The sequence below is a fragment of the Pan troglodytes genome, chromosome 17, assembly GCF_028858775.2.
Source record: "Pan troglodytes isolate AG18354 chromosome 17, NHGRI_mPanTro3-v2.0_pri, whole genome shotgun sequence".
In the NCBI taxonomy this organism is placed as follows: domain Eukaryota; kingdom Metazoa; phylum Chordata; class Mammalia; order Primates; family Hominidae; genus Pan; species Pan troglodytes.
In genome coordinates this window covers 27,034,883-27,058,403 of record NC_072415.2, presented here as the reverse complement: position 1 = coordinate 27,058,403, position 23,521 = coordinate 27,034,883, and the positions used below count along the sequence as shown (strand labels likewise).

General features: G+C 39.5%; 1 protein-coding gene across 25 annotated transcripts in view; it reads right to left on the bottom strand.

Moving 5' to 3' along the window:
* The window catches only part of DLGAP1 (DLG associated protein 1), a 964,206-nt gene that overhangs the window by 334,165 nt on the left and 606,520 nt on the right, over positions 1-23,521 (bottom strand). Inside the window, exon 1 of one of the 25 annotated variants that reach the window (XM_016933382.3) lies at positions 18,332-18,475. The exons of 22 other annotated variants lie outside the window; for them this stretch is intronic. In XM_016933382.3, coding sequence (XP_016788871.1) covers positions 18,332-18,382 — 51 coding nt within the window. In that variant the 5' untranslated portion in view covers positions 18,383-18,475. Of the gene's footprint in view, positions 1-18,331; positions 18,476-23,521 lie in introns of those variants that run through there. 2 more of the 25 variants (XM_016933387.4, XM_016933389.3) reach the window with 2 other exon arrangements.

The window sequence follows — 23,521 nt, the reverse complement described above, 5'->3', positions numbered from 1 at the left end:
TAGAATCAGAGACCCTTGGAGGCTCATGCAATAACCTAGATTGTAGCTAAAGGGGAGGAGCCAGGGCAGAGCAGCGGTGGAGGGAGAAGATAGGGCCAAGAGGTTTGCTAACGATGATCTGGATGTGTGGACTGAGAAACAGTAGTTAAGGGCGACTCCAAGGTTTTTGACCTGATCAACTGGAAGGACTCAATTCCCTTTAGCTGAGATGAGGCCTAAAGAAGGAGTAGACTCGGGATGGAAATTAGGAGTTCAGTTTGGGATGTAGGAAGTTTGAAATGCCCATGGGTCATCTAAGCAGAGATGTTGAATAGGGTAGCTTACTATCTAAGACTGGGGCTTCAGGGTGGCTGCAAACATCCCTGGGGGCATACACCTGGGACTTAGAGCTCTGAGAATGAAGGAGGTGACCTAAGGAGTGAGTGTTGGTAGAAGAGAGAAATGGTCCAAGAGCCATGTCCACTCAGCATTGCTCCACCCTTAGAAGTTTGGAGCTAAGAAACCACAAACTAGGCAGGCTTAAAAGGATCAACAAAGGGTGTGTTGTCGGTCCTGGAAGCCGAGTGAAGAAAGTTTTTCAAAGAGAAAGGAGTAACATACTGTCACATTGACTTTTTCCCGTGATCTTAATCCCGTGGGACACTAAGTCAGCAACGTTAATTTTATCTCTTAGTCATCAGTTGCCATAGACAAAGGATTCTGCTGTTCATGAATAGCTTTATCTTCCCAGCAAGGTGCAAACTTCTTGAGAGCAAGGCTTTTGTTTTCTTCTTTTTCTCTCTCTCTCTACAGCAGTGGCTTTTAAATAGCTTTTGGCTACATCTCACAGCAAGAAATACATCTTACTTTGGAAACCAGTATAAGCACGTATACAAGTGAAAGACAGAGAGAAATACTTAACCTTTTGGCATGCCACGCACTCTGTCTTTATTTTCATTCTCTTCTGTTGTATTCTATTTAATTAAAAATAATGGTGTTTGTGACCCATTAAATTGATTTCACTACCACTAATTAGTTGCTACCATTGCTTAGAAAAGCACTACTGTTAGAGTGTCTGCCACAGTGCTCTGCCACATTCATTATTAATCAGAGAGACACTGTTATTCATCTTCATTCCTTCTCAAATACCTTCTATAAAGCAAGTACTTAATAGATGCTTGCCGAATGAATAGTTTTGAGACCCTAAAGTAATACTTCTTGAATTGGGCTCCTTGGTCTTTAGTTACCTTTACTTCTACTGATTGTACTTCTGTACTGATTGTAGTCGTGTAGAAGAATATTTCTTAAAACCTCTGTGTCTTCAGAATAAACACAGACCTGCATGTCTTTTTAAAGAGGTCCCTGTGTAGCCAAGAGTCAGACAAAACACCGGCCAGGGTTGGAGATGACAGCCCAGATGAAGTGAGTCCATCATCTGGGTTATCACATGTGCAAAGTTAGGGCAAGAATCCTGAAGTTTGAATGCTTTTTCACGTTCTTGTACATCAGCCTCTGGGGGCCAGGGGCAGTGGTGTTCAAAACATTTTTAAAAACAAGACAGGCCAGGCACAGTGGCTCACGCCTGTAATCCCAACACGTTGGGAGGCTGAGGCGGGAGGCTTGCTTGAGCCCAGGTGTTTGAGATCAGCCTGGGCAACAGAGCAAGACCTCATTTCAACAAACTATTTAAATATTAGTTGGGTGTGGAGGCATGTGCCTGTAGTCCTAGCTACTTGGGAGGCTGAGGTGAGAGGATCTCCTGAGCCTAGGAGCTGAAGGCTCCAGTGAGTTGTGATCAGGCCACTGCACTCCAGCCTGGGTGACAGAGCGAGACTCTATCTCAAAAAAAAAAAAAAAAAAAAAAAAAAAAGGACAAAAAGACAAAACAAAACCTTAAAAAAAAAACTTTCAAGAACAATCCCATCTTTTTATTATAATTTACATAGTATTCAATGTCAATATGAAATATTGATTATTTAAAAATGGGAGTAGAAATCTTTCCTTAAATATCTATGACCCAAAGTCGATGGAGCTGGGAAAATCATTAGTACTAACAATGTCTTAGAATTTTGAAATGCCCAACTACAGAAATGATATATAATTTAACCCAGACATTTCATTTAAAGAATCTTTAAAATAAGAGCCAGGTACATGGTAAGTCCTCAATAAATGTTAGCTAATGTTTAAATCCTTCTCTATAGAGAATGCTTATAAAAGTGGCACTGAAGAAAATAAAATATTTTTCCACCATGTAATTCTTACTTAGGTAGTTTTTCACTTATAAGGAAGGAGGATGGTGCAATGAATACAGTACATCAGGTCAACCTGAGTTCAAATCTGACTCTACTTAGACCAGACATGTGATTTTGGCCTAATTACCTGAACATCTTTTAACTTCAGGTTTTCAAACATAAAGTGAGGACAGCAATACCTACTTCAGAGACTGACTATAAAGATAGAGATGATATAAAGTAACATATGACATGCTAACTCATTCAAAGTGTATTTGTAGGTTGCTTTTTCATACAGTAATCATGTTTAAATGACGGTTAAGTTCCCACATGGTGCAAACCCTTAAAGCTTGTTTCATTCATGATAGAGCTGACCCTTAATGGATTGTGCAATAGATCCAAGACTCTCTGAGCTTGGGGGTGGGAGGGGGTGGAGGGTGGGGAAGGTTAGTACACTTGGGGGAATCTCTAGAGGCCTGTGTATAGGGGACTGTGGATCAGTCAGCGTTCTCAGAAGAGAACAGGGAAAAAAAGATTTATTTTAGAGATGACTGTGGTGAGTAACAAGTCTGAAATCCACAGGGTGGTCTGGCAGGCTGGAAACTCAGGCTGGAGTTGATTCTGCAGTCTTGAGACAGAATCTTGTCAATAAAACCTCAGTTTTTGGTCATAAGGCCTTTCAACTGATTGGTTGAGGCCCATCCACATTATGGAGGGTAATCTTCTTTACATAAAGTCTACTGATTATAGATTTTAACCACGTGTATAAAATTACTTTACTGCAACACCTAGATTAGGGTTTGATTGGGCACTGGGTACTCTAAACTCAGCAGGTGGCTGCACAGAACTAACCATATAGACAGGAATTCGGGTGGGCAGCTTCTGAGGCAGTGGGAGGGAGACTTGATGGGCAGACAGGGCCGCTGCAGTGCTTATTGATATTCAGATTCTCTTCAGTTGTGAGCTGCATATGCTCCGTTCATTTTCTGAGGAACTATGGTTTGGGTCAAAGACGTGAGTGTAAAGACCATCTCCTCACTGGTTGTTCAGGAGACCCACAAAGGCCATGTAAGCAAAGTGAGACTCTTACTGGCTCTGTACCAGCACCTAGCAAGGTGCCTGGCATGTCAATTTCATTGACAATGTTCTTTAAGGGCAAAAGAGTCATTCATGGAATTTTTATTTCTTGTGGACAAATGAACAGGAAAATCTACAGTCACCTGAAACATCCCACCATGGTAAATAAACAGGAAATTGGCCAGGCGTGGTGGCTCACACCTGTAATCCCAGCACTTTGGGAGGCTGAGGTGGGCGGATCACGACGTCAGGAGTTCAAGACCAGCCTGGCTAACATGGTGAAACCCCATCTCTATTAAAGATACAAAAAATTAGCCGGGTGTGGTGGCACATGCCTGCAATCCCAGCTACTCGGGAGGCTGGGGGCAGAAGAATCCCTTGAACCCGGGAGGCGGAGGTTGCAGGGAGCCGAGATCTTGCCATTGCACTCCAGCCTGGGAACCAGGGCAAGACTCTGTCTCAAAAATAAATAAATAAACAGGAAATTTATAGACTCATCTTTTATTTAAGCCCTTTATATTCTGAAAGACAAAGAATTCCATAATGCCCTGCCTTGATAAAACAAATATAGAGCTAACCTTCAAAAAATCAAGATTTACTGTAGCAACTTGCACATACTACTAATGTAACACTGATCACATTGTTTTAAAACCATTTGTTTATAGAGCTGTCTCACCCACCAATCTGTAAGCAACTTGAGAGGAGGGATGATGTCATTTGTCTGGCAGAGACCATTATTCATTCCTATAATTCTAGTTCTAAGCAGAGTATAAAAGAAAACAACATACTATAAAGTAAAAGTGCTCATGAAATCTCTAATTACATCACTCAGGTTGTACCTATTTTATTCAACTGAGAAATAAAGTATGGATACCTTTCAACCCAGATTTTCCTCTACCAAGGGCAGGGAAGAAACATGGCAATGGTTGTGGGCAAACAGGGATCGTGGAGGAACACATCTCCGTGCACGAAGTTGCTGGTGCATGTGTGTAGAGGGGGTATGAATGACCAGTATCCAGAAGAGAGGCTCTTTTGGCATCCAAGGAGCTGCAGTTGGATGTTGCTGTGCAGATATTTGGGGAAGCAAGGCCACAACCCCCAGCAGGGTCAACTGAACTCTACTAGGCCCAGAGAGCCCCATCACCAGATCATGGCAGGACGAGTCAAACAGAATCTGAAGACTGTCATCTCACCCTGTGTATTCCAAAGCACATTTTATGGATCACCAATCCTTTTTTTTTTTTTAATACTTTAAGTTCTGTGATGCATGTGCAGAACATGCAGGTTTGTTGGATCACCAGTCCTTAGAAATGTTCTGTGAAATGTGGTTCCAAGAGGGTTTGGGAGATGCTTTATATTGCATTGTTCTCTTAAAGAGTTTCCATCCATATGAGCATCTTAAAGATTCTAGGATGTCTGCCAATATAGAATTCTGAATACAGTACTCAGTTTCTCAAATTCAACTCCTTTTCTTCACATTAATATCTATTCAAATCATCCTTTGGGAAATGTCAGCTTCTTCACAAACAAACAAAGAAATTGACATCCAGAATGTAAATTACAGCTTATATGGCTAATAAGTGGCAGAACTGGGTTAGAATTCAGATCTCCTTTGGGCCAGTGCACTTTCCCGGTTCATCACACTGCAACTATTTATCTCACCACTGAACTCTTCATGAATACCTTTCAACAAATTCTGTGAAACTGTTTTGATCTCCCTATATCAATACGTAGAAGACAAACATGAAGGAATGGCTACTGTGTATAGGAGGGACTCAGCCTTTGGAAACTTCATATTTTGTGTCAAGCCTGTGCCAGGATATGTTTCATTCAAGTTATCAGTGCAAATGAAAGGTGGTAATAGAGACATGTAAGTGACATGGATCTATACAAATAGGTTTGGGTCACATCTTGTATTTTACACCAAGAACCTAGATCATGCCAACCTTTTGATGGTAAAAACTGTAATGAGAGAAGAATGCTTCGTCAAGATAATAAATGATTACCTTTGCATATAGAAATAACCAGAACCCATGCATGCACACTCCATTATTCCTTCTGTCTCCCGACATTGACTGGAATTCAGTCTTTAGTATCCTCTCTCTGTCACACACACATGAACGCACAAGCACACTTCATATTCAGTGATGACGTTTTTCCTATTACAAAAACTGTGAACTACCCATGGACAGTAATAATGCAGATATATTTCATTTGAGAAAGGCTTTCTTTTGTCATTTTCTTTCTTTACCTTTTTGGTGATGAGTCAAGCTGACCTGCTGGGTGAGAAGGTTCAGATACTCATGCTTCCTCCTAGTAACAATGCTGGCTTTCTGCAATTCAAATGACCCACTACAGCTGCATGAGTAGGCACTTAGCCACCTACTCCAGTTACTAATTATTCGTTTAGACTAAAAAATTCTGAATCAATAGAAAAACATTAAATTAAGCCTCATTTTTGATATCTCATTTGACAAAGGAATCATGTTATTTTTCCTTGCAGTGGATTTAGATAAACATCCAGAAAAAAAAAAATGTTTTGTGTTGGAATGGCCACAGAGAACCTTCTTTTTTTTTTTTTTTTTTTTTCCCCAGGAGGGAACATAATTCTAAGTCAGGAAAAAATAATTTATGTGGCTTCCTAGTTTCTGCCCAAACCAGCCATATGCTCTCAATATTACTGGAAGAAGTCTGAAACAGAAAATACAAAGTAGGGGCAAGAAGGCCCTTGTGGGGGATGCAGGGGTGGAAAACGGGAGGCAGCTTAGGTGCCCTCCCATCACTGAGGCAGAGGAGTGAGAGCACCTTTCTCCCTTGTACACCCACTTGTCTGTCAACTTTTCTCCTTCCATCTGAGGCTGCTCCTGGATGTAAATTTTGACCTGGTTTCAGTTGTAATAAATACATGAGGCATAGAAGTAAGAGAAGCTCAAATAGCTTTCTAAAGGAGAATCTCATAAATAACAGTAGCTTTTGTTGTGCCCTATTACATTGGTGGCGTAATTTTCTTTTTTCTTTAATTTTCTATGAATTATAAGATTCCTTCCTTCCTTCCTTCCTTCCTTCCCTCCTTCCTCCTTGTTTTTTTTTTGACAGGGTCTCACTTTCTCCCCCAGGCTGGAGTGCAGTGGTGCAATCACAGCTCACTGCAGCCTCGATCTTTCAGGCTCAAGCAATCCTTCCACTTCAGCCCCCTGAGTAGCTAGAACCACAGGCACATGCCACTACGCCCAGTTAATTTTTGTATTTTTGGTAGAGATGGGGTTTTGCCATGTTGCCCAGGCTTGCCTCAAACTCCTGACTTCAAGTGATCTGCCCGCCTCAGCCTCCCAAAGTGCTGGGATTACAGGTGTGAGCCACCGCACCTGGACTGTTTTGTTTTGATTTACTAAACAGCTTTTATTTTTCTCTTCTGTTACACAGAAACAAACAAAAAGATAATTATTTTGTTTGGGAGGCATTAGGGTATCATGAAATATTTAAATCAGAGATTTCTAGCACGTGTGATCAATGAAAATAGAGGGAAAGTAGGACTTCTGAACTGATTTCCTTTTGGAGCATTCTCATAGATGAATCTACAAGGATACAATGATTTGTCTGAATGATAAATTTATCTGAATAATTTATCTGAATGATAAAATTTTGATACCTTTATTAAGATACTTGAAGGTGTTGGTTTACAAAAGATTAAGTACCACAGTGTAAAAATTCTATTGTTGCATTAATTTGATTAGCAATGAAAAACTCAGAATCCATTTCTAAAGAAGTTGATAATACAAATAAAACATTTACCTAAAGACTGACTGTACACAAATAATTTCTGCAATTTATCCAACTCATAAATTGGTATAGAGATTTATGGGCTGGGCGCAGTGGTTCACACCTGTGATCCCAGCACTTTGGGAGGCCGAGGCGGGTGGATCATGAGGTCAGGAGATCCAGACTATCCTGGCTAACACGGTGAAACTCCATCTCTACTAAAAATACAAAAAATTAGCCGAGTGTGGTGACAGGCACCTGTAGTCCCAGCTACTCAGGAGGCTGAGGCAGGAGACTGGCGTGAACCCAGGAGGCGGAGCTTGCAGTGAGCCGAGATCGCGCCACTGCACTCCAGCCTGGGAGATAGAGCAAGACTCTGTCTCAGAGAAAAAAAAAAAAAAAGATTTATGTAATAGATGATTAATCATAGCACTGGTTGTAAAAGCAAAATGCATGGTAGTGAATACTGTTCCTCAGTATGTATTGCTAATATACTAGTTCTTTAATATGTGATGTTAATATAGTAGAAAGTAGCTTCTTTAAAGAAAGAGTTTTGATTTGATTCAATCCTGTGTTCCCGGTGTCTGCAAGTGAGCTTGGCACACAGTAGATGAGCATTAAACATTTGCCAAATGAATGAACACTCCATATAATCAAATATATGTACATAGGTGAACGTGTATGTACACATATACATATTTGTATGTTTGACTATATGTAGAAAATAGCAGAAGGCGAATGTTAAAATGGTAACAGTGATGGCTGCCTTTGGTAAATAAGACTGGAACACGGTGGGGGAGGGAGCTTTTACTTTTAACCCTGTATCAATCTGCACTATTTGAATTTTTTTCACAATTAGCATATGTAACTTTTATTAAAAAATGAATTCTGTGAAAGAACCCCAAATGTACGACCACTGGAGATCTGCATTTTAGAATTTGTGTTGTCTTTACATTATCTCAACCTAAAGATACAACTCCATTATGTACACGATAACCTAAGGAACAGGCTTTGACTGGAAATTGATGAAACCTGGACCAGAGAATCAGAAATTAGAATCTTCAAAGAATCGTCATTACAGATTATATTTTGCTTTTCCATTTCTTCAGCTTCAACTAGAATTTTATATTCAAAGTTGAGAAAATTTACATGTAACTGTATGCAAAAACCCATATGGTCTGTGTCAGTCTGTACCACTTATTTTCAATGAGATAAAATAGCTTATTTAAACTTTGAATTTTCCCATTGGGTTTAGATGATTTAGCTGTTTATCCAGCAGCCCTATACTTAAAAATAGATGAGATGACATTTGTGGGTTCTTTAAAAAAATACCCTTTGGAGAAAGAAGCAGAACACTAATGCCATATTTACCATTTACATTATATAAGAATGGCAAGTTTTTATAGAATGAGTGCTTCATAGAAAATATCCTCCTTTCTGGCCAGGCGCGGTGGCTCACGCCTGTAATCCCAGCACTTTGGGAGGCTGAGGGGGCAGATCATGAGGTCAGGAGATCGAGACCATCCTGGGTAACACGGTGAAACCCCGTCTCTACTAAAAACACAAAAAATTAGCTGGGCGCGGTGGCGCGTGCCTGTAGTTCCAGCTACTTGGGAGGCTGAGGCAGGAGAATCGCTTGAATCTGGGAAGTGGAAGTTGCGGTGAGCCAAGATCGCGTCATTGCACTCCAGTGTGGCAACAGAGCAAGGCTCCGTCTCAAAAAAAAAAGAAAATATCCTCCTTTCTAACATAAAAGCTATAGCTCTTCTGTAACCAGTCACAATCATTGCACATATGAGGGCATCCCACATAAGTTTCATTATTTGATGATTATAATTAATTTAATGGAAACATAAACATGGTTGGAAAGTTTCCAATAATAGCGTAGGAAGATTTTTCTCTCCCTTCTCCTTTCCAATTATGTAGTGCCTCCCCGCCATCGCCATCACTCTTTTATCAACTATTTATTGTGTGTCTGCTACGTGGGAGGCACAGTTGTTATAAAACAAATATAAAGATGATGTTGACTATATTTAACTTGACCTTATATACCTATTTAATAATTATAGCAACCTGCCAAAAATGAGAAGTGATTAATATTAGCCTTAAACCTGCTGTCATACGATTCCACAGAGTCCAAGATAAGAATTAACATAAGTTAAGCTGAAAATATACTGTCACCTGAAATTGCAAACTGGGTAGGTATACAGGAGAACGATAGTCAATTAAAGTATGAAATATTAATATCAGTGTTCCAATCTTGGTAGCATTGCTGATGGCAAAGGATGATGACACCACGAGGAAATGAAAGCAAACACATCACTTTCCTACTCAGAATAATACACCTATCTTAGGATCTTACTGATTTTATTTATTAAAAAAATACACTTTAGGAGAAAACTGCATTTATCGGGTAATATGAAAGAGGAAATGAGGTCTGTGTGAGGGCATGGGTATATGCCATCACTATGCAACATTTTAATCTTCAGTTTTTATAGGAGTTTCCTCTGAGCACTCATCAAAGGTAATGGGATTAGATTTTTTTTCTTCCTTTGTCAAATGTTCTCCTCACCCTGAATACTGTCACACAGGTCGCAGGTGGACGAGATTTGTCCACTGAAGAGGAATTGCACTTTTCGACCCTCCTAGGATGTGACTTGAATACCTGGCTTGTTCCATGTTGGGCTTGCCACCTGCTCCTGCTCCGAGGTAGCCGCTGACCTAAAGGCATCGCAAGGGCGGTCAGGTGAAGAGGGAGCAAGTGTTCTCAGCCACACATTTTTCCATCTCCCCTCAGAATCCACCTCTCAGAGGTAGCCTAAGTGGCCCTCCTACCGGATGCATTGTTTTATCACGACTGTAGCTTTCTTTTCTTAGATTCTGCCAATGCTTTTAATGGGCTGGTCCCCTGCTAAGAGCAGGGATTTTGTGTTTTCTTTTGAAGAGCGTGGTAGATTTCTGAGCACCCTGCGGCAGTCTGTAAAAGTGATAAATACAAATGATGAACAATGAAGCAGGCTCTTGAGTGCTGGGGCTGGCTACAGGAGAACTCAGAACGAGGGAAAAAAATAAATCAATTTCTAACACAAAGGCAAGATTTAGCCTCTCATTAGATCCAACTGCTACATGTAAAGAAGTTTGTTAAGAAAATGGCACAGGGATTTTGTGAGGTGGAGCCAAGCCTGCGAAATAGGCTTTCAAGATGTGTTTTCTATCTTCCTTCCAATTTTGGGTGTTATGATGTAACAGGATTTTGAAATCCAAGCATATGTTATTTTCTTTCTTCTTTTCCTTTTATGTTTAAACCTCCATTATGATGAATTAGCTTTCCTTCCTCAATAATTTAGAGTTTATTTTCTATAAAAAGGAAGCATTTAGAAATGTGATATTAGGCATATGGCCCCCTTTCAGATCCTTCCAGTTCTATTTGTACATGGTTTTAGACTCAGCTGTAAATATATTAATTTATGCAGCAATGGATATTATAAATCCTACACTTTATATAGATGTAGGCTCTTTCTTTTCATAAACAAAACTTGAAACAATACTAAATTTTTAAAAAGATAGACATAATTGATAATTTCACTTTGAGAAAGCAAAGTAACCCAGATTGTAAATGTTATGGACAAAGGCTGGGCGCAGTGGCTCATGCCTGTAATTCTAGCACTTTGGGAGGCCGAGGTTGGTAGATTGCCTGAGCTCGGGAGTTTGAGACCAGCCTGGGCAACATGGCGAAACCCCGTCTCTACTAAAAATATAAAAAAATTAGCTGGGCATGGTGGTGTGTGCCTATAAAGCCAGCTACTTGGGGGGCTAAGGCACGAGAATTGCTTGAACCTGGGAGACGGAGGTTGCAGTGAGCCAAGATCAAGCCACTGCACTCCAGCCTGGGCGACAGAGTGAGATTCTGTCAAAAAAAAAAAAAAAGTCAGGGACAGGGATAAATGCAAATTGTACACATTTCTCTCTTGATTTTATGATAGTTTGGAAAAGAACCATTTTTTAAAAACCAGTATGTTACTAATTGATGGCATCTAATGTCTTAGTAATTAAAAAAAGTGTAGATTGGGATGGAGCCACAGAATTCAACAATGGGGAGAAGAGAGAAATAGAAGGCAGAGACAATTTTAGAACAATAGTCAACTGTCTGTGGAAAAAGGGGAGCTTCAGTTAGTGAATGAAAGAATTGAGTTTTCCTGATGTTTTCATCTAAGATTACCCTCATACCACATGCACAGGGCTTGATCATAAAGTATTTGAAGTTAGTAAAAATGTAACTAGTCCAGTTGAGCTAAGGAAATATCAAAATGTCAATTGTTCTTTCTCAAGTTTAGTCATGCTAATCAGATTCTTTCAGTTGTTAAGAAATATTCTGTTGTATGGTTTATGTGTAAATATGACTAGAAATTCTCAGCAGTGGTAAAGCATCGTAACTGGGCATGGTTGCTACACATATTTGTATCTCTGATAGTGCCTGGCATTATCCCTTGCATACACAAAAAGTTCAAAACTACATGCTTAATGTTTGACAGAAGTGTAGGATTTCACTGTCCCCTGAAAGCACTCTATTTGATAGAGAGCAGCACTCTTTTGTGCTTACAGAAATGAGTAAACTCTTAGAGCCAGGTTGTGAACTGCTTGTTGTGGATATATGCTGTAGATATTTAATCACTTGATAACTCATTAGTGATATATTTAATTCATCTAAGATGATTTATGTTTCAAATGTGAATGTGATGCTTTACCACTACTTTTACTATTTAATAAAAAGATAATTGTTGCATCCATTTATAAATTTTGCATTAAACATGACACATTTATCTTTTCAAAGAAAATAGTTGTTAATCTTAGAAAATTTTCCTCAAATGTGCAATACACCAGGCAAAAACCAAACTCTGGTTTTACTGTACTTGAAAATAAATTAGCATGCATTTCACATGGTATTTTGTTATTCTCCTTTCATAGCCTGCTTTGGTTAAAAAAAAATCATGTCATAAAAGAGATGGCAAATTAGATCTGGGAGTGAAGAAAACTTGTTCCTAAATTTTATCTTAGATATTGAACTACTAAATAGATGAAAATGAAATTAATGTCTATTTCATGCATGAAGCAGCTCTATTACGTGCTTTTATAATTTCTTGCTTTTGAGAGGTTAAGGTGGAAGGGCTTATTTTCTTTAGACACTGATTCTGGGATTCATGAACTTCATCATTCTCTTTATCTTATGATAACTATGCCCACAGGGTACAATTAATGAATTAATTCATCAATCCACTCATTCATATTTATCGAATGCTTCTTGTGTGCCAAGCACTGTGCGAGTAGAAACCACAAGAATCAATAAAATCAATAGACTTATATTTGTCTCTAGGGGGTCTACTGTCTATTGGGGGACAGGTAGAATTACTGGAGGGGAGGGAGCAACAAGCCCTCAAACTTGGTGTCAGCAAAGTGTGAAAATTACTAGAAAATCCACACATAGGCATTGGTAGCATAGGAGCTAGTTTAAGGAGGTTATACTTGTCTTGGGACTTGAGTGATGGGAAAGACTTTGGCAACTGGGCAAAGAGAAGAGGGGAGGGCAGTACAGAAGTGGAAACAGAAACATGAGCACATAAACAGGCACTATATATACTCATGGGAAGCAGCAAGCTTCACTTCGGACCTAGGGCCTGGGCCTCTCAGGGTACTGCTAGAAACAGATTCTGTTGCAGGTATTCAGCTTGTGCTAATAGTCTGGACTTGTTTTAAAGACCCAGGAGGTCTTTTTCAGAATTTATTTTCTTGAACAGCCTCTTTCTATCACCAACATGGCACTGAGAACAATAGAAAACAGCTCCTTTTGTTTCTGGGACACACCTCCTCTTTTCTAAGATTCATGCCTGGTTGCCCAGGGAAATTTCTCAAACCAGCCTTTCTTCTGAGCTGATCACTCTCTTCTGAACAGGACATTCCGCCATCTGCTCAGACACCCTGACTGTCAGCCCCACCCTGAATCACCAGGCATCACCTCCCTTCTCAAGGAGACCTCACTTCTCTTTATGTCTAAAGCCCCACAAATGGCTTTACTCCTTCAACCCTCTCTTTCTAGACTTCCTCTAGCGCGAGCGTTGCGATTCCTCTGACCACGTATTTAGGCACACATAATATTTAGAGGGCCTCTCTACTCCACATTTAACCCTGTAATATCATCTTTTTTATATTAACATCTTATTCCTCTTTATCAGCTCATTTGGAGCCATGTTTCATTTCCCAAAATATCACCACTATATTCTTTTGGCTGTTGCATCAAATTACCATAAACCCAGTGGCTTAAAAAATCTCATATTTAATCTCTTACAGTTGTTGAGGCCAGAAGTCCAAAATAGTTTCACTGAGCTGAAACCAAGATAGCAGAGCTGGGTGTCCTCTGGAGGCTTGAGGGGAGAATCCATTTCCCTGCCTTTTCCCCTTGTCCCATGGTCCCTTTCTCCATCTTCACAACCAAGAGCAAAGCATCTTCAAATCTGTCTCCGCTTCCACGGCCACATAGTCTCCCTCTGCCTCCTTCTTAAAAGAACACTTGTGATTACATTTAGAGCCCACCCAGATAATCCGAGACAATCTCCCACCTTAAGATCCTTAATGTAATCACATCTGCAAAGTCATCTTTTCCACATAAGGTAACATCCTCAGTTTCCTGAGATTAGAGTGTGGCCCCATCTGGAGCCTCTATTCCACTAACTACGACCACCCACACTAACACCATTGTTAATCGAGTACTTACTCTGTGCCAGGCATTATTTTATGATAGGCACCATCATTATCTCCATTTTACAGATGAAGCAGTTGAGGCACAGAAAGCTTTAGTAATTTAGTAAAGTCATATAGACAGAGAAGTGGTAGAACGAGCATTCAAATCTAGGTCTGTTCAACTGGAAAGCTGTCACTCATTCACGGAACACCCTGTTGCCTCTCACATTTTCCAACTGACTGTGTGCGTCTGTGTTCTGGTTTGAATTAAAGGAACCTAAAAACTCTCATGGTCAACACAAAATGGAAAATTTCCCAGAAACTGCACATGTCCCTTCTCTAGCTGTACTTGTAGATATTTCTTCCACAAAGAGCATAGCTAATTAACTGGTTAAGTGGTAACAAGTAGCAGTTTGCTTCCCCAGTGAAATACCAGTGGAAGCCCCCCTAAGTAGTCTGACATCAGGCTACGGTTGAAGAACATGAAGGGCCAACTGAGTTCAGGCAAAGTGCTATGGAAACAGTAATCACAGAGCAGGTCCAGGAAAATAATGCCTGTTTAAAAGGACAATGGAAATGAAACAGAAATGTAAGGCCCAGCTACTTTCTCTGTAGAGAAAGTGAGAAAGGCTGAAAACTCCTGTAGACATAAGGCTCGTAGAAGAAAGCTTGAGAATAAAGAATACAGCACAAAGGGAAGTACTTTCAGTTTAATTTAAGGGAAAAATACACTCAGGGCTGACTATTGGAGATCAGAAGGCAAATGAACTGGCAGGCAGTGAGAAATTAAGGATTTAAAAAATGATCCTTATACATTTTTAAGAATAAACTTTTTCTTTTATTCTAAGGAGGCAGTAAATCACGTGGAAAATAGAAAGAACTGGTCCCTGGAGTCAAACAGACTGAGGGTCCCATTCCTTAATATCAGCATCATACATGACAACTTGAGCCTCAGTTCTTTCATTTACAAAATGGGAACAACAACACGAAGATTAAGGAAATTATATGAACCACCTTAGCACAGTACTTTGCAGGAATGAGTAGCATAAAAAATCATTGCATCTGGTTTCTGCAACCTCAGCAAGACAAAAGGTAATACAGCTTGTTAAAGAGTCCAGCTAGCTACTTGTGCATTCAGAGAGAATTCACTCTGTGCCAGGCATGGTGCTGGATCACGGGCCACAACTATGAATAAGAGACCAGCTATGTTCTTTCATGAAACGATCTAGTGGAAGAGTCAAACAAGAAAACAGGCAATCCTACCTAAGATAGAAGAAGCATGATAAGGAAATGATGGGTGCTATGAGAGCATACTGGGAGAGGGTACCTCACTTAAACTTGGCCAGTCAGAGAAGGTTTCCGGGAGGAAACATTATCTTAGATGAGACTGGAAAGTTGGGAAGAGGTTAAGTAGGGAAGAGAGGAGTTTGGCAGGGGTGGGGGGTGAGGGATGGAGAGGGTTGTAGGCAGGCAGAAGAGACAAAGGAGGAAGCAGCTCATGCAAAGGTCCTGGGCAAGAGAACATGGCACTGCTAAGAAAGAGAAAAGCAGACCAGTATGGCTGAAATGCAGAGTGGACAGAGGGAGTGTTAGGAAATGAGATTGTGAAGGAAAAAGGTCCCCAGCTACATCATACTCTCTAAGTCATGTTAAAAAGTTTGGACTTTATCCCAAGGGTAAAGAGGAACCAGTGAAGGATTTTTAAGCAGAAGATTTAATGATTTTATCTGTATTTTAGAAAGATCATTTGGGCTATAATGTGCAGGATGAACTGGATTGAGGAGAAACTAGAGGCAGGAAGACCACTAGGAGATATTTACAATAGTCTAGCTGAGAAATGATGGAGGTTTAACTGGGATCGTGGCAAAAGGAATGGCGAGAAGTGGATAGAAATAAGATTTGGTGTTTTTTTTTTTTTTTCCACTCATTCATTCATTCAACTAACTTTTATGAGTCTGCCTTAGAGGAGAGACACGAGGGTGAGATAGAGAGAGGTATCAAGATTGGCCCCATGTTTCAGGGTTAAGAAAATGCATAGATAGTGGTGCCATTTACAGGGGTAGGAAACATGGGGTAGCAGGCTCTTGGGAAGATACTGAGTGCAGTTTTTGACATGATAGGTTTTTGTGTCATGCCTTTATTTTTGTAACCTCGATATCTTTGTGTACCCCAACCTGTGAGAATAGATGAGGTCATATTAACAGTAATAACCAAGTCCAGTGATACTTTAGTTCTCTCTCATCTTTGTTCCTCACCCAGTTAATTCTGATTGTCCACAAGGATGAGCTTCACGTGTATTTGGGAACAAATCTGTTTGCTGCCTTCTGTCAGGCCTTTTTGCAATGGTGCCAAGAACTTCTTATGACTGTGGGCCATCTGTACTGATGCTGCTGCCTCAGTCACCACTGTCCTCAGCTGGTACCTGCTGTGTGGCCTTTGATGTGTGTGTGTATATAGGGAAGGTGGGGGTGCTTCTTTCTCTAGATATTCTCTATTAATTAACTAACACAGAGCTAATATGTGAGTTTGTAAATAACACATGCCTTGCATTTGGCATTGCTAAAAATACCTTCAAGGGCTAACAACTTTGCATCTTATCTCCCAGCATGCATGGGTTGACCACTACAGACAAAAGATCATGAAGCTGATGCTGGCCAAAGAGCCTTGCACATTTTCACCCTCAAGTTGGTTTTATGTAGCAATTGCGGATAAAAAGCTCTGCTGGTATAAAAATCTTCTTATTGTACAAATGGCAGGAAATAGAAGACAACATCGTGGTGGTTACAAACATTTGTTTCCTAGTTTGTTTCTGCCAGCTTTAAATTGAACATAGATCAATCTATAGGTTCTGAATTAGTAATATTGGGGAGACATGAAATCAGAAAAATAGCAGAATTAAATAAGCATAACAGTGCACGGGGCAGCCCAGGATGCTCTGGAGCGATGAGGGGTGAGAGAGAAAGGAAGAAAAGAAGAAAACAAAATGGACACCTTTCAAATCCAAAACAATGCACCACGTTTGAGCCTCCAATATAGTTTTACAAAGACAGAATAGCCATGAAATCAAACATTTAAGTATAAATAGGTAACATATGTCTGTCTTATTGTTGTTAAAAATTAACTGTGATAGATTGAAATTCCATTCCACATTCCTACTTCTTGATGACTTAGTAAATTACAGGCATTTCAAGAGAAATGCCTAAAAATTTTAGGTGAACCATCGACGATATTTTGGGTGGAAGTAAGTTATATGTGGTAGCTAAATACTTGTGCTCAAGCTCTCAGCATCCTGTTTATACTTCTAGGAAAGACATATGAAATGTGAACAATTTCAAGGAATGAAATAAATGTTCTTCTTTATCTATAAAAGTCTGATTGTGGTGTTTAAAGGCTCCCATGAAACAAAAACACCTGTGCCCACAGCTCGTCTCCCATGCATAAAAACAGAATACAAAGATGAGACAGTAGGAATAGGAGGAACATTTTCTATTTCTCCAATATTTCCCACATGCTTTGGCTGTTTTTGAATAGACCTTCTGAAATATCTTTTGAGGTCACCTACTTTGTGAACCTAAAGTCTCTGATTTTTCAGGTGGCACGGCAGCAAGCCCGAATGTCTGAAAACATAAATCTTAGTTATATTTTCCATTTTTGTCATTTTGCTAGAAAAGAAAATATGATAATTTCTTCCCCAGCTTGCTAAGCCTTTGCTAGTTTCAGGAATTTCTGCTACCATCTGATGAAAATCAAAATCCCTGTATTAAACACCAAAAAGCTATATCACAAAAAGTGAAGCCATCCTAGTAAGTGCCTCATCACTTCTTGTTTTTGAGATAGAGTAACCAAGGTAGCAATAGAAGTCTCAGAGAGATCTGATGGTTTCTAATTCCATAAACTTAGTGGACAAGTACATTTTCCACATGAACCAAAATCATTGCCGCCATGGTGAATCAAAAAAGTAATAACAAAAATTCACATTACCAGCACGCTGTTATTTTAAAAATCCAATTTTACAAAATAAAACTCACCTAAACTGAAGCTGTGGAATAATTTTAGCAATTGAAAATTACTACCTTCTCTAGAATAACATGTACTTAGAAATGAAATGATTCAGAAATCAACATGATGTATGTATTCTGCTTTTCTTTGCAGCTTAGAGCAAATTCAACATCAATTTACACTATATCATACTAAATATATTCAACAATCAGTGGTTAAGTAATTTAGCCTGTCTTTGCTGCATCTAAATATTCTGCTGTTTAACTAAATTCACTCCATACTATAGATGATAAAAATATTAATATACACATTTCATTCTTATTAAAAAGCTGGATTTCTCCCTTAGCCCTGCAAGTACCATAAGCAACCAAATCAGAGGAAAAGGGTATGTTGGGGGTACTCTTTATAAAATTGTTCATCCCCAATTCACAGACATCATGAAACATGAAATTAACTCCAGCATGTTAAAAGAAAGATTATGGATTAGCACAGAAATCAAGCACAAAGAAACGATTTATTTTCCTTTCCATAGCCCAGAATTGCTATTAGCTTACCTTATTAGCTGGAATGCCAAACAGAATGTCTTTATGGAAAATTAAGTTCATTATTCATCTCAGCTTTGATTTGGTATAGTGCAGCTGAGAGCATTTAGCTTCTCTCTATGATTTGCCGATTCTAAGTGGTTGAGTGAGGCAGTAAACACAGGACTTGGGGGTGGGGGGAGAGTGGTTGGTCATAGCTCACAACTCAAGATTTGCAACTTTACATTTTCATTCATATAAAGATACTTAATGAAATAAAACCCTATAGCTGAAGAATAACACTTAAGTGAATACTTAGTGCAGATTTTTCAGCCTGTGCAATTTTGCATAGCAGTTGTACTTGTAGTGTCCGGCATGCTCACTGTCCCAGCAAAATCATATTGCTATCTTTCATTATCTCAGTAAATTCTGGGGTATTGATCACTTTGCAGCCCATATAGGGGGTAACGTATATTCTGTCAAATGGAAGTCCCCATCAGGGAACGATCCTTGCAGCTTGCTAAAAGAAGCATGCCTGATTGTCTGACTAGTGATGGAAAGACAGATGCCTTTTACAATGTTGAAGTGTGCACATGCACAAATTGGATAGAACATTCAGTCAGCTAACAAACAGAGAGATTTTAAGGAGTAAAATAACAATAGATTTCCATCCTTGAGATATCAAATTCTCTTTTAGAGAAAAATTAAGTAATACTTCTCAACAATTCATTCATTTTCTTCAAAAGAATTAAATGTGTTGTAGAAACCTCTCGGCAAACACTTTTCATTTTTTAAAAAATTGACTTCCATAGAGAAATATCCCAGAAAATCTTACTGAAAGTGTGGTGTGTGTGTGTGTGTGTGTGCGTGTGTGTATGTCTCATTTCGGGATGGGGCAAAGGAACTGTTGCAGCGTCCTCTTCCAAGTATTTCACTTGATAAGTTTTAAGTGGGCAGCATTTACTAAAATCCAGCTTTACTGAGTGCAATCTGCAACCACATCAGCAAGATCACTTTTAGGTTATCAATAGACAAGGACAATATGACTAAGCAAGACAATTTCAGTTTAGAGCAAAGACTTACACCTTTCCTTTCCGTTCTTCGTCACCATACAAAACCAAACCCTAAAACTTTCCTCTACTGAATTAATAAAAGCATGGGTGCATTTAATAAGAAATGATAAGGAAAATTATAATTAAATGATTGGTTTGTTTCAAAGTGTTAAGTATAGTGTCACCATATGACCCAGAAATCATGCTTTTAGGCATATACCAGGAGAAATGAAAACAAATGTCCACACAAACACTTGTACACAAATGTTCACAGCACCATTATTCACAATAGTCAAAAAGTGGAAACAACCCTTGTATCCACTAACTGATGAAAGGATTAAAAGTGTAGTATATCCATACAATAAAACATTATTTGGAATGAAAATAAATGAAATATTGATACCTGCTATAACATGGATAAATCTTAAAAATAGTATGATAATTGAAAGAGGCCAGTCTCAAAAGATCACTTATTATAATATTCTATTTATATGAAATGTCCAGAAAAGGCAGAATCTATAGGGACAGAAAAGTAGACTAGTGGTTGCCCTGGACCTGGGGTAGGGGGACCAGGAAGTGATTGCTAACAGGTACAGGATTCCTTATTGGAGTGAAGAAAATATTTTTATCTTAGATCTTGGTGATGGTTGCACAATTGTGAACACATTAAACCCATTAAATTGTCTACTTTAAATGGGTAAATAATATCACAATAAAATTTATTTTAACATGATGCATTACATTGATTTGTGAATGTTAAATTAACTTTACATCCCTAAGATAACATTTGCTTGCTCATGATATATGATCTTTTAAATATATTGATGTATTCAATTTGTTAAGGGCTTGCATGTCTATTTTATAAGGAAGATAGGTCAGTAAATTTCTTTTCTTGTAATATCTTTTTCTTGTTTTGGTATCAGGATAGCATTGGCCTAAGAGAATAAATCCTGTTTCTGAAAAAAAGAGATGTTATAAAATTATTAATTTGCCAAAAGAACATTGTCGTATGTTTATAATTATATGAATGAGTTTTATATAACACATTCTACACAAGGCAGATAGGGAGAGGTTGGGGAAGAGAAAGGATGACCCCAAATGTGGGATGCTCTTGAGGACTAGAAGGCTGCAGATGTATCTCAAGAACCACCTGTGCCGGTGTTTTATCATGGCTAATTTTCAGTAAGAAAACAAATCCCCAAATCTGCAAGAGTAAGAGCACCAGGAAAAAGAGCAGGACTAGGAAGAAGAGGAAGAAGAGAATAAAGATGAAGGGGAGGAAGTAAAAGAAAGAGGAAGAGGAAGACAGAGGAGAATAAGATGAGGGGGAGAGCTGTGTTTGATCAAGAGCATGAAAGGGCAGGCGATTCAGGGGAAGGTAGGATCACAAAACGTAATTATAGCAACATCCTACCAAATGATCCAGACGAGAATAAAGGAAGCCTAGAAAGAAACCAAAAGAATTGCACAATGAGGGTTTTGAAGTATTCCAATGAAAGAAACCTGTTTTAAACATGAGAGATGGGTTCACAATCAAGAAAGAACACAGGTAAGAGATAAGTGCCTACACAAAGTGCCCCAAAAGGGCTAAAGCCCAGAATGAAATGAGGTTTGTGAATTTTAAAAAGAGACAAGGGCCAGGCACGGTGGCTCACTTCTGTAATCCCAACATTTTGGGAAGCTGAGATGTTTGAGACCACCCTGGGCAACATAGTGGGACCCTGTCTCTACAGAAAATAAAAAAATTAACCAGGTAAAATTAGCATGCAAGTAGTCTCAGCTGATTAGGAAGCTGAGGTGGGAGGATCCTTTGAGCTCAGGTGTTTGAAGCTGCAGTGAGTCATGATCGTGCCATTGCACTCCAGCCTGGATGATGGAGCAAGGCCCCGTCCCAAAAAAAAAAAAAAAAAAAAAAAAAAAAAAGCTAAGGACAGTAAACACAAAAAAGACTTTTTAAAAGAGATGGCTTGGAATGAATAGAATGAGGAAAATCCCAAGGCTTGTTCCAGATGGTACAATGTGAACAGATGATAATGAAAGAGGAGGAAGAGGAGGAGGAGCAGTAGGGAGGAGGGAGGAGAAGGACAAATATCAAACTCTCACACTTTTATTTTTCTACTGTTTTCTCTATCAGAGGACATGATCTTCAAATTTTAAAAGGGAGAAGACGCATGGTAAAGAGAAATTTGAACTCCAGCAAAACCTCTTCTATGCAGATGACTCATGCATTTATATTTTTGTTCCAGAACTCCCATGTGAGAGTCAGGTACCTGCCAACTTCACTTAGATACTTCAAAGTGCTGCATACATAGCACCTTCAAAACCAAACTCTCCCGCCCCCATCTCCACCCCAGCAGTAAAAGTACTGGGCTCCTGTATAGTTCTGTACTTCAGTGAATGGAACAACTGTCTTCTACGCAGGTCAGAAACCTGGGTACTCTTTTTGGACACTTCCCTCTCCTGCCATATCACCAAGAGATATTGATTTGGAATCTCCGGAAACCACCCACTTACCCCAATATCACTGTCACCATCCTAGTCCCAGTAACCATTTTCTTGCACCTGGATATTATATTTGTCTTCTAACTGATTCTCCTCTTCCACTGTCCTTCTCCTTCCACTCCATCCAAAAGGATGTTTTCAGAGGGCAAAGTAGATATTAGCTTTCTTTGCTCCTCCCCCCAACACTAGCAAGGATATAAGGATTCAAATGTTAAACGTGACCTCTGGGGCCCTGTGACATGGTCCTGCATCTTTCCAGACTTATCTAGCACTATCTTGGTGATCCAGCCGTGCTAGATTCATTTCTCACCCTTTTGTTTCTTTCTGCCTTTGCATACGCTCTTCCCTCTACTTGAGGCATGATTCCCTTGGCTCATTGTCTAATTAAGTCTAGATTTTCTTCAGACCTCATCCCAGTCTTACTTCATAGGGCATGCTTTGCTGAACATCTCAAGTCAATATGCGATTATCTAATCTCTTCTGTAGGTATTGAGCCAAGTGATCATTTGGGATCAACTTTACTTATGAGCAGAAGGCTCAAAAGGTGCATGGGTCACTACACTCTTAGTATCTTCAAAGAGACTCACTTAAGGTTGAGTGTCTTTGTTAAATTCACTGTGGAAAGAACTGACTCTCTGCTAGCCACCCTTCTAATAGGATGAATATGAGGGGTGCATTGCATGGAGGGAGGCAGGAAATAAACACTTTGAGATCAAGGACACTACAGAAGATCTCAGGTACTAGATGTATAGGGGAGTGCTAAGAAATACCAATTCCACATGCCCTAGACTCCATAGGGCCCTAGTCCAGTGGAAAGTTGAATTCTGCTATCATTTCTCCCAGTGAAGAAAGGGACAGCCCTGATTGCAGACATTTCACTGCCAGAGAACCAGGGCAGAGCTCCCAGAATAGTTCAACAGCAGCCCTTACCATGGTAGTAAACTGACATTCATTTGTGTGATTGATTTGAGAATGTTTATCTCACCACTAAACAACGGGAGCGCAAGAGCAGGAATCATATATGTTTCTGATCATCTTGTTATCCTTTGCCTCTACTCGGGGCCTAGTGATAGTAGGCATTTAATAAATATTTTTGAATGAATGAATGACAGAGCTCTTAAATTGCTGGGCTGTGCTGAGAGGGTAATGACAGCATTAACTGCGATTAGCAAAACACTTGAAACCAAGTGTTTTATATAGAGTGTTAGTACTAGTGGTCTTGTTTATAAATCTGACCTTTCTATATCTTTCTCTGGCCAATAACGCTGTGATGCCATTAAGGCATGAAGATTCAATATTAGTCAAATACATACATTCTGCTTAGAAAATTAGCATGTGGGATGTTGAGGCCAGGTGCAGTGGCTCACGTCTGTAATCCCAGCACTTTGGGAGGCTGAGGTGGGCAGATCACTTCAAGTTGGGAGTTCAAGACCAGCCTGGCCAACGTGGTGAAACTAACAATACAAAAATTAAAATACAAAAATCTCTACTAAAAATACAAATATTAGCCAGGCATTGTGGTGGCTGCTTGTAATCCCAGCTACTCGGGAGGCTGAGGCAGGAGAATCACTTGAACCTAGTGAGGCAGAGGTTGCAGTGAGGTGAGATTGTGTCACTGCACTCTAGTCTGGGTGACAGAGCAAGACTCCATCTCAAAAAAAAAAAAAAA